The sequence below is a fragment of the Zingiber officinale genome, chromosome 4B (assembly GCF_018446385.1).
Source record: "Zingiber officinale cultivar Zhangliang chromosome 4B, Zo_v1.1, whole genome shotgun sequence".
In the NCBI taxonomy this organism is placed as follows: Eukaryota; Viridiplantae; Streptophyta; class Magnoliopsida; order Zingiberales; family Zingiberaceae; genus Zingiber; species Zingiber officinale.
The window spans coordinates 106,669,282-106,684,345 of record NC_055993.1 but is presented as its reverse complement, the minus strand read 5'-3'; the positions used below and the strand labels follow the sequence as shown (position 1 = coordinate 106,684,345).

Sequence of the window (15,064 nt, the reverse complement as noted above, 5' to 3'; positions counted from 1 at the left end):
TGCCTGCCGAAGGATTGATTCCAGTCTCCAGACCTGGAAGGAGCAGAATAAGTGGGCCGATTTCTTGGCCGGCAGTTTAGTTAAAAAGGGCTGCACTGACTGTCCGTTTAGGCCCAATTTCTTTCACCTATAAAAGGCCCGCGGTGTAAGACCTAGGGCTCGGTACTGCGCTGCTACTTCGGCGGCAAACGAATTTTGTCCGGTTGAGTTCTGCTCGGAGTCTCTCGGTCGTCATGTTGGACGTCAATCTTTTCCGATCGGAGAAAGGATTCGATCCGGAGATCATACGCGAGTCCCAGCGCCGCCGGTTTGCGAGCGTGGAAGTCGTGGACGAGGTCATCAACCTCGACAAGGAATGGCGCCAACGTACTTAGCTCGAGTCCCTTTATGCTTCTTCATTTGTTTTCTCCGTCCATGGTTGAAGTTTCAATTTTGATTTGCTGCATATAGGTCAATTTGAGCTTGATGCCCTAAGAAGAGACGCCAATCGGCTTACGAAGGAGATCAAAAATCTCAAAATAGTGAGTTCCCTCGAGACATTGTGTTTTGAAGTACTATCTGCGGTTTTGGATCAATCTGAATAGTGAAGATAATTATTTTTCATGAATCGTGGCTGGCGTAGGCAGGAAAAGATGCAACGGAGGTGATTAGCAGCACCGAGGAGACAAAGAAGTTGATAGCGGCGAAGGAATTGGAAGTCCAGGAGGCAAAGTCTACATTGGACTTGAAACTTGAGAGTATCGGCAACCTCATCCATGACTCTGTTCCAGTTAGCAATGATGAGGTCGAACTACAGCACAGTGGTGTTTCTGTATTCCTCTTTTATTTATTGAAGTATAAAATCTCGTTTGCAGGCAAATAATGCTGTGATTCGAACTTGGGGAGATAGGCGGATGGAAACCAATTTGAGAAATCATGTAGAACTTGTTAAGCGCCTTGACATTGCGGACTTGGAGAAGGGTATTCTCATCTGACTCTAATGTTTAAGTCCTTGTGATTCTAGGTTACTGCAATGAAGCTTTAGACATGAATGCTAAATGCATTGTGTAGGTAACCTCTAGATGTATTTTACTAGGCTTGGCTAGTGGAAATCACTTCTATTACTTGAGCCATTTATGAAACACGTTTGTGTTGGAAGTATTGGCTATGGGTATGAAATAGCTCGCAAATCATAATGTCTGAAAATATGCACGCAAGTGTCTTGTAGGCAAATAATCAGTTATGTTATGTCTCAGAATAATATATTTGATCCATTAACACAATGACTTGACTCAACCCAAAACACAATTAATAGAGAAAATCTGGAAGTGACATGCCATGGTTCAAATCCATGAATCATTGACATGAATTGATCTATTTACTTAGTAAATTAATTTTTAGAAGCTTTAATAAGTTGTTATGTCATATATGTTATTTTTTTTAGCGAGCTTTATTAATTCTAGGCATTAATTTTATATTGGCACAAACAACAATATCTGTGTATGATATAATTAGCAGGGTGTCACATGAATTGACACATGGACTTCATGTTCACCAGACATGTTTACTAAACATGTGAAACAAATTGATTTTTTTATCAATTAAATTATTTTTTAAAAAAATACTCTAAACAATTTTAGATAGTTTAATTAATTATTGACCATTTGATTTTTTATTTTTGAAAAAATATTTAGTTAGTTTTATATTATTTCATATAGTTTTATTTTGGGATGAGTAACACGATCCATTTATAATACAATTAGCACATACTTGACACAAACTGACACCCCTACTTGTTAACCAGAGTATTGCAATCCCAGCTCCTGAAGGAAATAACAATGGCATACTGCTATGACTGCAGTCTACTAAAAAAAATTTCAAAACAAAAATGAACTGGCTAGATACATTATTTACACTTGTCATGCTTCTGATGCATCTAGGTGCCGATGTTGCTGGTGGAAGAGGTTTCTATCTAAAAGGGGATGGTGTCCTGTTGAACTTGGCGTTGATTAACTATGGCCTGGCATTTCTAACAAAAAGAATGTATCAACCAATGCAGACTCCATTTTTTATGAGAAAAGATGTAATGGCAAAATGTGCTCAGTTGGCTCAATTTGATGAAGAGTTGTACAAGGCAAGTGGTCAATCACTAATCTTTTTCTTTATATTCTTAAATTTTTCTTCTTCTATTCTTCAATTGCCAATTTTTCTAGGGTAAAAATAACAAAAATAAAAAGGTGCCCCTTTTATTGGAATTGTCAAAGAGGTGCCCTTTTTGATTTATTATTAAAAGGGCACCATATCCCATGCCAATACATTTTTATTTTCAAAACTTCTTTATTTTTGGTATTGTTTTAGCGGCTATGGGTTCCTAGCTGTTACAACATAAACACTTGACTCTAATCAACACAAATAAATTGTGTTGTAATATAGTTCATAGCTACTACAATATAGATACTTCAACTTTGGTCAACATTGGACAACATAGGTCAACATTATGTTATAGTAGCTACTAATAGTCAACATTATGTTGTAGCAGCTATAAGACCATAGCTGTTGTAACTGCGTAGTTGTAGTATCTATAGAATCATAGTTGTTACAATTGTGTAGCAGCTACAAATCATACCTGCTATAATTGCGTAGTAGCTATGATCCTTTAGCTGCTACAATAGCATTCAAATATAAGGACAATTTTGGAAAATAATATGTGCAGAGGTGGGATGGGATGTCCTTTTGATAATAAATGAAAAAAGGGTGCCCTTTTGACGATTCTAATAAAAAGGATCATCCTTTTGAGTTTTGCCCACTTTCCTAATTAATCTATGCGTTAAGAATTTGCAACTTCCTAGTGTTGATATTTCCATTGATCATTCAGGAATGCTGATTTACCGTTTTCCATAAACCTAATATAGTGAGATAGCCTTGATTAAATTACTTAATGTCTGATTGTCTGACATGGTCAATGTGTAGTCATGATAGCTTCTTCAGCATTGTTTCTGTCGGTTGTTGGTCCATGTGGCTAGGTCATTATAAAACACATGCAACATGATAGAAGCTATAGCTAGTTACTAGCATAGAGCACATAAACGCAACAAATGAGTGGAGGAATATAATTGAATAGCTAGAAGAAAATGTTCAAAAGTACATATTAAAAATTTAAAAACAAATTAAAAGTATACTAAAATAAAATTGTAACTAACAGAAAATAAAAATGAAACAAACTACCAATTCTCAACTAAAAGATCCTAATGACATGAATTGACACCCTCAATTCTCAACTCAAGAGAATTTAGAGAAAAGGACCAAAGGGATGCCAGGTGGGAGGCAAGCTTGTAGGAATTCAATAATATGATATGTGTGACATCAAAAGGTAATGCTATATGGTAATATGGAACAAGTAAAATACATAGACAATAGCAAATCATGCAGGGAAAAACTTTTGTGATGCTAAAGCTAGTATATCACCTTGTTATGTTATTTTGGTTTGCTATATGTCTCTGTGCTCTAAGCAAGATTGAGATTGGACCTGCGAGTTTCCCTATATACTTCAACACAATGGAGAAGCACTTCCTACTTTCTCAAGTACAACTGTGCCACTTATGCATAGTGGTCTGCACGCTCATTGATAACTGGTTTCGTTATACTAAGAAAAGAATGCTCATTGTTGTGCCATCGAGTTGGCTAGAGGTCCATAATAATCAATAATTCTAACATTATGTTGAATTCAGGTCATAGTCATATCTAATAATATTTGTTCTATTTTTATACATAGCATGTTGCACAATATATGTTTCAGAACATGTATCAATGGTAAAGTATTAATATTAAAGCAATTAACTCTAAGTGTATGGCATGTATACAAAAGCAAGTAACAAGCTTAAGCATATATGCTTTAGTGATATATCAGGGCACAGGAACATCACACAGTGCTAAGCCAAGAAATAAGGAAGCAAGTCATGCAATCCTTTAGCTTATGGGTATTCTCATACCCACAATGTCTATGAACTTGCATGCCAAGGGATATATTGGCTTAGCATAACATTTTGGTATGCATAAGTATTGGAGCGATTTAACCTCTCTTTTTTCAAGGAAAGAACCTTGTAAAATTCAACCACAGTACAAATTTTAATATCAATGGATAGAAGGTTTTGTTTCTTACCTCTTAAGACTCTAGAACCAAAGAAACAACCACTTGGACCCTGATGCCCCCTTTTGGTGCAGTAACTAAGGGCCTTGATTAAGCCATGATAACTACCTTATTTCAACTCAATTTGTCACACCAGAGCATAGGAACATCTCCTAATTTGGCCTTTCTTTGGAGCTCTATTCAACTCTGATTCTCACAATTTAAGGCTATATTTTTTTAGGGATGCATGAAGCAGAACACTTTGAAGCAATCCAGCTCTAGAATCACCATGACATCTCAATTCGATGGAGAATAGCCCAAAGTTGGTGTAAGAATCTCACCCCTTTGAAAAATTAGCAACCATCGACAGCTCTCAGGGAATCATAGTTTGCCTCTTTGAAAAGTTAGCAACCATCAAAAGCTCTCCTGGGATCATAGTTCACAAGTTGAAACCCCTGAATAAGTCTCCATTTTCTTCTGTGTCTCAAACCAAGAATAATAAGAGATTTGAGGCAAAATTTAAAATAAAAGGAAGGTACCACTCAAGGTCTTATTGCTTCTACACAACATATGACTCACCCAATAATCTACGCAATCTTCTAGTTGCAACTACTGTTCAAGATCCAGATGTAAAAGTGTTGAAGGATGAACTTGAAATAAGGGGAGAAGAGGAATAACAAATGACCTCACTGTTCCTCACCTTGCTGGAATCACGTGGTAGTAGTAGCAGCAGTGTTGCAATTGCTCTCACACACATGGAAGGGGCACACACCATCTGTTTGCTGCAATGAAGCCACACTTGAATTGCATGGGGGGAAAGGATTCATTGACGAGGCAGTAGGCAGTAGATGAGGCACTAGAATGAAAGGATCAGCTGCCTATATGTGCCTCTCTGCGTGCCCTTGATTGATTGAAGAAATAGAAGAGTGAGCAAGGTTGCTACGGCTTGGCGCTTGTGCAATCTGCCACAAGGTCATGGGGGTTGGGTTCGTCAGAAAGACGTAGTTGCATGGTGGGTTCTGGTCCATGATTTGCTCATTCCTCCCCACTTGTTAACACCCTGACTAGCCTTACTCCCCATCATTAAGATTTTGGGTTAGGATTGGTTTGTTACAAGAACTTGATACTGGTGGGATCAAATGGATAACCAAAGAAAATTTGGAAGAGACTTAAAAATAAAAGGAAGAAGAAAATTATAGAAAAATTTGCAGAAGCACAAAATAAATGTCATATTATAAATTTTTGTTATTGTTCAACAGCATGAATTCTTGACGAGCATTCTCAACCCTGACCGATTGTTCAACTGAATCATTTGAACTTCAAATTCTTAGTTTCTCATTCCGCACATTGATGTTTTATGTTCCTTGAGTTCTCTGGTTCATTTAGTTTCCAATTTTTTCATTAGCCTAATCTTTAATTTTTTGATGTTTTAAGTTATACCTGTCTTTCAATAGGTTTGTTTGACTGATAGATTATAGAGTGTGTTGTTTTTAAAAAAAAAAATTGTTGATCATAATTCAGTGTTGCTTAAGGGTAGTAATCAAAAGAAATTTGAGAATTTTAGGATACATTGCATTTTTTGTCCTATGATTCACTTTTTTCAATCTGAACCGTATGGCTTTTGGTTTCCTTTTATTTCACAATTGTTGCAGTCCGCTCTAATATAGAAAGTGTATTGGGTAGAAGAGGACTTAGAAAATTTTATATAAACTAATAAACAATATTTTAATTCTATTTAAATACTATCAGTTTATCACTAACCCTTGTATAGTGCTCAATGGATGATGGCAATCAGTCTGTCCTTGAACAATTTAGTAACAGATAGTGGTCATTTTTCATACAAATGGCTCATATACACTGCACATGAGATAATCTCGAGTGTAAAGTTAATAATACAATCAATAGACAGCTACATGCTTTTTTCAACTGTATTGATGCTTGAGAAAAAAGGTAATGCCTAACAACACACTTTTGAGGTGTTAATCATACTTTTGGATTTTTTTATGATGATTTGTTGATTTATTTAATTAAATGTCTTATACTTCATGTTACTATCAATGGGTGATTCACTCCCATTTTGAAAATCTACTATTATTATGCAATTCTGATGGTTGGCACATGAAAATGATAATAAAGACAAATGTTTCAACCATCATTTTGCAAAATTTTCTTGGGCTTTAGAAATCAATATACATTGTCGAAAGGAAAGTGATCTCAGAGTAACCGCCTAACCGGTACAAGTGCACATGTATAATTTTTGTAATGTTACTTCTTTATAGTCTGGAAGGGGTCAAATTTTCAGGGTATAGCTCCACATGGTCCTTTTTAAATTATTCAGGATACAAGGTCATACTTCCGTTTTTTAATAAATCGTGACAAATAAAAACTGACTCAACAGAACTGTTGGAATTAGTAGACCATGGATTTAATAATTTAAAGAGTCTTTGAGGTAGATAAAGATTTTGAAATCACTAATGTAGTACAGAGCGGTATCAGTAATGGTGGTGTACAACATTGGTGGAGATGGTGTGGTGAAGGTAGAGGTGGAGGGTTTTTTTACTGGGATTTTCATGGTCACGTGCAGAAGAGATTCTCTTTGCTTCCTAAGTGGTGGGTCTCCAGTGAGATGGTGGGTTGAACTATTGGCTGGTGATGTTGGTATTAAGCTGTGTGCTATGGCTGACAGTAGTTAATACTAGATTTATCTACCTAATTTGAGAATGATGACATATCTGAATGTCAGCTGTCTTTATGTATAACAGACAACATCACTCTATTAAAGAATGCAAATTGATTACTTGGTTTCCCATGAGACTAGTAAATGATGGTGAAATTGCAACATAATCATTTAGTAAATAATGGTATTGAGATGTTTGTTTCCCATGAGACTAGTAAATAATGGTTGATTTAAGATTTCTTTTTTTTTAGATCAGTGTATTTCATGTTTTCCCTTGCTGCTTGCATTTGCTAACATGATCTGATGTCATCATAATGTACGTTGCATTGTGAACTTTTACCAGGTGACAGGTGAAGGGGATGATAAATATCTAATTGCTACTGCTGAACAGCCACTGTGTGCTTATCATCTAAATGATAGACTTTATCCACAAGATCTTCCTATTCGGTATGAACTATGAAGAGTTTTTGCCCAGCAGATTAGTGAAATTTACAACTAAATTCTTCAATTGGTTAATAATTATCCTTTCATGTCACTAGATATGCTGGATACTCAACATGCTTCAGAAAGGAAGCTGGTTCACATGGTCGAGACACATTGGGAATTTTCAGGGTGCACCAGTTTGAAAAAATAGAACAGTTTTGCATCACCTCTCCAAATGATAATGACTCTTGGGAAATGCATGAAGAAATGTTAAAGAATTCAGAGGATTTCTACAAGGAGGTATACTTCTTTCAACTTCCTGATCATTATATGTTTTCCTGTCAGGCATATTGAAGTTCTTTTCAAACTTTGTTACAGCTGAAAATCCCCTATCAAGTTGTGGCCATAGTTTCTGGTGCATTGAATGATGCGGCAGCCAAGAAGTATGATCTGGAAGGATGGTTTCCTGCATCAAGCACTTACAGAGAGTTAGTTTCTTGTTCAAATTGCACTGATTATCAATCAAGAAGATTAGGAATCGGTTATGGGCAAAAGAAGGCAAGAAAATTTCTATTTCTATTATTTTTCTCTGTTGTATCATATCCTTGTCAGAATATTGTCATTCTGTTATATACCAGTCATTTGGGGAAAATTGTAACTAATTTTTGTTGCTGTTCTTGGCAGAACGACGAACAAGCAAAGCAGTATGTTCATATGCTGAATTCTACTTTAACAGCAACAGAAAGGACAGTATGTTGTATTCTTGAAAACTATCAGACTGAAGATGGAGTTATAGTTCCTGAAGTTTTACGACCGTTCATGGGCGGCAAAGAATTCCTCCATTTCAAGCCAGAACTTGAAGCCAAATCAAAGAAGTCTAAAGCTAAGGTGTAAATTTGCAACAGAGAGCGATGAGTTCTAGCCAAATTTGCTAGTTCTATTTTTGAAATTAAATTTTCATCTATTTTATGTTTAACAGGAAGGCTCTGGATCTCAAGCAAGCAGATAAGAGTCTACAATGGTGACATAAGTAACATCATGAATTATGTTTCTTTGCAGAAAGTGTTGCAACCTTCAACTTCAGAAATACATTGTTTAATATTTATTTCATGAAATTATAACATAGTGGTGTGGTTATCTTTTATGCAAATGGCTTCATCAGCAAATGTGTATTTTTGACATTAAGATATTGTTGATTGGACGATTAGAACATGATTGTTAACCCCCATTTTTTTCAATTAAGCCTGAAATTTATTTTTGCTTTTAGTCAAGTTCAGGCTTAAATTGTATATTAAATACTTGTTTGCTTGAACACGAAAATCGAATGCCGGTCTTTATGAATGCGTGAGTTGGTAGACTTGTATTCAGTGCTCGTCTCATATTTTTCTTGATGTCTGAGTGTTGATTGCCGAATGCGGTTTAATGCACTGTTGGTCGAATTTTAAGGACCCCGCCCCCAAATCCGAACCAACTACAATTTGTTCATTCTAATTCAGATGTTGTCGTTTCAAAGAAAGTGTACCCCACCAAAGCGCAGCTGTTTCTTTCAGTTGTGAATGAATGCACAATGACTTCTCCAAGCACAACAAATCTGAAAGGAATAAACTATTGCCAGCAGCCTGAATGAATCCCAGGTATGAATTTATATTCCCATATAGTGCTGCTGGCTAAGTAATGAACATATGCATCATCTGAGCGCAAGTATCAACGCAAACAGAACTTCCAGTGAAATGAAGGATTACATTTACAGCTTCTAATTTTACACCTTTGAACAGCTAGTGAACAGCAAGCGAATTAAGTACACTCCCCAAAACTTGATACGATAGTCATTGTTAGTCGGAGAATAGGATTTGCTGGAAGGGACTTGAGTAATTTACAATGTTTGATCACATGGAAGCGAATATAGCAGCAATCTTTACATACCATAGAAATTGTATTCCCATTCCATCAGGCAATCATACTCGTATAGGTACCTCAGTTCGGCTTCTTCCTCTATGCCTCCAAACTCTGATACTGCGGGCTGGCAAGTCGAAGTCGATGAGTTTGGACTTCCGACTGGCTCGCCGCCACCATTTCCACCGCCGGTGGTGGCGCTCAGGGAGAATCTCTTAAGTTCTTCTTCAGCTGCAAGAAGCTTGTCATTCAACTTCAGCACCTGTCGATTTCAGAGCAATTGAAGTTAATGAGTTTCGGCCTCCTTAAAAAAAGCATCATCAGTTGTTCCAGTGGTGCACCTCGTTCTCGAGGTGGGACTTTTCGAGGAGCGTGGCGTCGTGGATGGCCTTGAGCTCGAGGTAGGCCTCCTCCACCTGCTTGTTCTTGTGCCGCGCCCGGCGGTTCTGGAACCAGACGGCGACCTGCTTGGGGTCGAGCCCGAGCTCGGCGGCGAGGTGCAGCTTCCGGCCGAACTCCAGCTTCGTCTCCTCCCCGAAACGCGTCTCCAACAACTTCACCTGCTCGTCGCTCAGCCGCCGCTTCTTCGCGTCGACGGCGGCGCGCGGCCTCTTCCTCCTCCGTCGCGGCGCCTCGCCGGCGACGCCTCCCGCTGCGACCACCGCAGCTCGAGAGACGTGACCGTCGACAGAGGAGAAGAGCAAAGCGTCTAGCCGGTGGCTCATGGCGGCCTTGGCGACGAGTGAATTGAATAGTGGCAGTCGACGGCGATGCTCGCGTTAAAATATATAGCGCCTCCTGCGAGACCGACGACCGGGGGGCGGGGCCGGGCTCGGCTCAGTGCTCGATACAATAAGAAAGATTTGTGTCTTTCCATGTAAAGCGTATATTGAATTTGAAGCAAGGTGTCGCCATGGTTCACCTCCCAAGGACACCTCACAGCAGGAGACCTCATACGTGCCCTTAAATTTAAAGATGGATAAGGTACTTCCTGTCACATGAGCTGAGTCGGACTCTAAGAAGGTCACTCGGAGCACATGGGCAGCACATTATACATCTCCAACCAAACACCCTCCGCCACTTGTCGCTATGCCATTTGCTGGGCCCCTTCCACCTGTCGCCCTCTCATTGATTCTTGCAGGGCGATCATCAGCCTGCCCAGAGATCTGGTAACGGGTTCGTGCAGCTCAGTATCATGCAGGCAGGCATAACGCAGTCCATGCAGCATTATCTCTGAAACTTGCACCCGATCGCCCTTCACAGTTGATCTCGAGTTTAAGGCGGCCTAGAACTTTTTCTGACGATGGAATTTGGATGTTGCCCAAAGTCATGTAGTGTGGACGCTGATCTTAACCTGACATAACCGGACATGACTCCTTTGCTTAAGTGAGATTTTGAAAGATAAAATAAAGAAAAATAATGAAATAGTTTAGAAGATGATGTTATGGAATTAGCCTATCTCATCCTTTCATTATCATCCTTCTTTTATAGTTCTTAATTATTATTGAAAGACTATTGATGTAATCGTGTATCAGTTTAACTAAGTTTGAGGATATTCGAGTTTAAGTTTTAATGTTTAGATAATATATTTAGAAAATATTCGAAAAAAGGTCAAGTCATAGGTCAAGATTAACCGGATACTTGACGATATATGAGAAAAGTTAAGTAGGTCATGGAGGACCGGATACTTAACTGACAAAGTCCTAACTCGATGGTTAGGCAAGGTAAAGTCTTAACTGGAGGAGCATCATGTTTTACTGCACTGAATCGATTGCGAAAGTACTCAATCGATTGGAAGAAGCTCGCGACAAACTGTGGGCTTCTGAATCGATCAGGTGATCGATTGAGCCACATGAAGTGATCGATTGGGAGAAGTTTGTGAGCGAACAGTGGACTTCTGAATCGATTGGGTGATCGATTAAGAAACCTCGTAATCAATTGGCTAATTGATTGAGAGAAAAAAAGGAAAAAGTCGTTGTGAGGTTTGGATGGCTGGATTTGCTTAGATCTGATGTGACAATCAATTAGAGGTAAGGTCAATCGATTGAAACCCCTAATCCACGGGATATAACTGCGTTCGAAGATTCAAATCACAATCACTTCTTCTCCGCCCCTCTTCACTAGTTCTTGGAGCTTTTGGAAGAGAAGTATTGATGTACTTTCCAAGCTTCAAGAGACATTTACAAGCAACAAAAGATTAAACAAGCAAGGTTTTATTTGTATTGTATATTTACTTCTTACTTTCATTGTATTCTTGTTATGAGATGGTACAAGGCTTCTCTGCCCTCGGATTGTTTCCGAGAAGGAGTAGATTTCATAGTGAATGAGATCATGAGGAGAGTGGACTCTTGGATTAGTCACCTCAAGGAGGTGGATACCAAGTAAAATCAAGGGTGTTAGTATTGCTTCGAGTTTTTCCCCTACAAATCATCATCAATGAAGTAATTGGAGATAATCACGCCCCTCTAGCTCCCAAAGTATACTAACAAGCAATATCAGAGCGAGGTAACTCTTTTTGAACTAATCGTCGAATGAGCAATGAGCTAGAGGAAAAGGTACGAGTTGAAGTGAAGCCATAATTTCAACGGTTAACGACTCATTATCAAAGAGCTCAACTTCAAATGAATTTCTCAGATGAATTTGGATATGACACTTGGGTATCTCTACCATTCTGATTGGAAAACTTCAATCTTTGAAAATCAAGGGTCGAAAACTACTTCATGATGAAGACAGAGCAATGGTTTACTCTAACGAAGGGCTTTGAAGCTCCAAGAGGCTCAAAGAGAAAATAGATGAAGGAGCAAGTCAAGAGATGTGAGGCAAACGATAAGATAACTAAAATTTTGGTTAATTTATTGACAAGCTCTATTTTATGCAAAATTGGAGAACAAGGATGCAAATGAGTTATGGAAGAAATTGACCAAGTTTCATGAAGATCTCTCCACTTTTCCAAACCAAGAAAAATCCAAAGAGGATGACTCATTGGATCAAGAGCAAGAGGATTTAGAAGTTGAAATATGTTCTGTTGGTGCAACCTTAGGTCAAGGTTGACCTGGTTGACCCGACTCGAGTTGACTTGACTCGAGTTGTATTTTGATGTTTGACTTGGGAAGATTGTCGGTGCAACCTTAGGTCAAGGTTGACCTAGTTGTGTTGCATGTTGATGTTTGACACTCGTGAGAGAGTTCTATTCTTGATATGGGACAAGAATAGATGTTTGGGAGATTATTGGTGCAACCGTAGGTCAAGGTTGACCTGGTTGACCTGATTCGGGAAAAAGTCCAAGTATGGAGACTTGGCAACGGAAAAGTCCAAGCAGGGAGCTTGGCACTGGAAAAGTCCAAGTATGGAGACTTGCATGGAAAAGTCCAAGCGGGAGCTTGACATGAAAAGTCCAAGTATGGAGACTTGGCTGGAAAAGTCCAAGCAGGGAGCTTGGCAGGAAAAGTCCAAGTATGGAGACTTGTGGAAAAGTCCAAGCGGGAGCTTGGCACGGAAAAGTCCAAGTATGGAGACTTGGCAGGAAAAGTCCAAGTATGAAGACTTGGCACGGAGAAGTCTCAGTGTGGAAGCCAGGCGGTGGAAAGTCCTAACTGGATGTTAGGCGGTTGGAAAGTCCCGTGAGTGAAGCCCGGTGGAAAAGTCCTAACTGGGATGTTAGGCGGTTGGGAAGTCCTGGTGAGTGAAGCCAGGCAAGGAAAGTCCAGTGAGTGAAGTTAAGTAGAAGGAAACGTTGGTAAGAAATCCTGGTGAGTGAAGCCAGGTGAAAATCCTAGTGAGTGAAGCTAGGTGAATGAGAAAGTCCTAACTGGGATGTTAGGCAGTGTGAAATCCTGGTGAGTGAAGCCAGGTGGAAAGTCCTGGTGAGTGAAGCCGGGCAAGGGAAAATCCAGATGGATCAAGGGTGATCGGACATCTGGTGTTGAGAAGTCCAAGTGAGTGAAGCTTGGCATATGGAGTCGGAGAGGGCTCGGTAGCTCGTTCTCCGAACTAGGTTAGAGAGGGCACTCTAAACCGAGGAGTTGGATCGGTCTGGTGACCGATCCAGTGATACTGCGTTTGCCCTGATCGGTCTGGTGACCGATCAGAATCAGATCAGTGGCTCACTGATTGCAATCTGATCGGTCTGGAGACCGATCAGGAAGAACTCAGAAGCAAACTGAGTGCAATCTGATCGGTCTGTGGACCGATCAGGTGATAATATCGCGGAAGGGAGGGAGCTCGATCGGTCTATGGACCGATCGGGAGTTCCCGATCGGTCCACGGACCGATCAGGGCTGATCGCGACACCTGATCGGTCGGGACCGATCGGTAACAAGCCTCAGCTCCTGCTGATCGGTCAGACCGATCAGGTTCTAGCCGTTGCGACACAGCGGTTAGTTTCTTCATTGTTTCTTCTTCGCGGTATAAAGGATCGAGGCATCTTCCGTGCGAAAAGATCTCCTTCTTCCTTCTTGCTGTTCTAAGTGCTGTTGTGCTTGAGCTTTGTTGAGCTCCTCCAAAGCTTCGCGTGAGCTTCCGGTGGTCGCCGTTGGCGTCGTGAAGTTGCCGCTTCACCTCCAATCGACAAGAAAGCAAGCAATTGGTAGAGTGCGATTGTATTCATATTGTATTGCTTTTCTTACTGCTCTTGTACTCTTTGTTTGCTGTTGCAAACGTTTGTGGCGAGGTTTCTCCACCCACAAGGAGTATATTGTATTAGCCGGTTCTCCGGGGACTCATCCACCGACGGATTGACCGGACTCGTCCACCTTACGGACACGCCGAGGAGTAGGAGCCCTAATCTCCGAACCTCGTTACATCCTCGTGTTAAGGTTTGGTTTTCTTCTCTTTCGTTTCTTTGTATTTTCCGCTGCGACTAACCTAATTGTAGGAAGAAACGAGAGCGATTTGGGGCGGCTATTCACACCCCCCTCTCTAGCCGTACGAAAGATCCTAACAAGTGGTATCAGAGCGAGGTCGCTCTTCATCGGATTCACACCCGTGGGAGCACAAGCGCTAGAGATGGATCAATTCGGAGAAGACATCACCATTCCACCCTTCTACAACGACAACTTCGCATATTGGAAGGTAAGGATGATGTATTTTCTTAGGACTAATATGTGGAATTGGTTTTGTGTACAAGAAGGGTTTACTCCTCCAATGGATAAAGAAGGAGAGCCTCTAGAGAAGAACAAGTGGACAAAGGAACAAGTCCATCAATCAACGATCAACAATGAGGTAACTAAAACAATTGAATTTTCATTACCTACTAATATTTTGCGTAAGATAGGTGAATACAACAATGCCAAGGAGTTGTGGGATAACTTGGCCAAGTACCATGAGGAGAGTTCCACTTCAAGCCATGAAGAGGAGCCTAGTGAGCCAAGTAGCTCACATCATGGAGGGAGCGAGTTGGGAGTTGAGGGCTACTCAACATCCAAGGAAGAAGAGGAAGTGAGTTCTTCTTCAAGATCGGAGCACGAAGAAGAAGCTTCTACCTCCGGGAGGGATGAAGAAGAGAACATCCATTCATCCTCAATCCTAGGTAACTCAAACACTTTAAGTTCAAGTAAATTGCATATAATGTGTTTTGAGTGTAGGGAATTTGGGCACTACAAGAGTAAGTGTCCAAAGAGGGTAAGAAAGACTCCACCGGCGCCAAAGGTCAAGGAAGCCGGAGTCCCGATACGCAAAGGCAAGGAGCACGTGGTGTGCTTCCAATGCAAGCAAAGGGGACACTATAGGAGCCAATGTCCGAGGGGGAGGCAACCTCACAAGGGCAAGAGACCGGGCACATCGATAGGGGGAGCTAAGGCAAACCCTAAGGTAACCTCTAAGGTTCATTATTGCAATTCTAATAAAACTCATGCTAGTAGTTTTGTTGCAATTGTTAATAATGATAAGCATGTTAACTTTAGGAACCAATACATGTGCTTAGGAGCTAAACATGTTAGCCTAGGTAAGGATAACACTAGAAATACCAA

General features: G+C 40.2%; 2 protein-coding genes across 2 annotated transcripts; one reads left to right on the top strand and one right to left on the bottom strand.

The window, feature by feature from the left end:
• The first annotated feature begins 139 nt into the window (after positions 1-139).
• On the top strand, positions 140-8,443 carry LOC121975923 (serine--tRNA ligase-like). The gene is made up of 10 exons (XM_042527857.1): positions 140-366; positions 451-521; positions 623-784; positions 855-960; positions 1,920-2,113; positions 7,126-7,229; positions 7,322-7,505; positions 7,584-7,763; positions 7,890-8,093; positions 8,185-8,443. Exons 1-10 carry the CDS (start codon positions 234-236, stop codon positions 8,212-8,214), a joined length of 1,368 nt encoding a protein of 455 aa, XP_042383791.1. The 5' UTR covers positions 140-233; the 3' UTR covers positions 8,215-8,443.
• Positions 8,444-8,905: 462 nt separating this feature from the next.
• LOC121977800 (homeobox-leucine zipper protein HOX14-like) lies at positions 8,906-10,478 on the bottom strand. The gene is made up of 2 exons (XM_042530221.1): positions 9,440-10,478; positions 8,906-9,360 (listed from the first exon to the last, which is right to left on the bottom strand). The coding sequence occupies exons 1-2, from the start codon at positions 9,821-9,823 to the stop codon at positions 9,121-9,123; spliced, it is 624 nt and encodes a 207-aa protein (XP_042386155.1). The 5' UTR covers positions 9,824-10,478; the 3' UTR covers positions 8,906-9,120.
• Positions 10,479-15,064: the final 4,586 nt, after the last annotated feature.

Excerpts from the sequence above, each read along its gene's own strand:
- LOC121975923 (XM_042527857.1), top strand. The coding sequence starts at position 234 with ATGTTGGACGTCAATCTTTTCCGATCGGAGAAAGGATTCGATCCGGAG. Across the intron at positions 2,114-7,125 it reads TTGATGAAGAGTTGTACAAG|GTGACAGGTGAAGGGGATGA; the intron begins GCAAGTGGTCAA and ends AACTTTTACCAG. Across the intron at positions 7,230-7,321 it reads CCACAAGATCTTCCTATTCG|ATATGCTGGATACTCAACAT; the intron begins GTATGAACTATG and ends TCATGTCACTAG.
- LOC121977800 (XM_042530221.1), bottom strand. The coding sequence starts at position 9,823 with ATGAGCCACCGGCTAGACGCTTTGCTCTTCTCCTCTGTCGACGGTCAC. Across the intron at positions 9,361-9,439 it reads AGTCCCACCTCGAGAACGAG|GTGCTGAAGTTGAATGACAA; the intron begins GTGCACCACTGG and ends TGAAATCGACAG.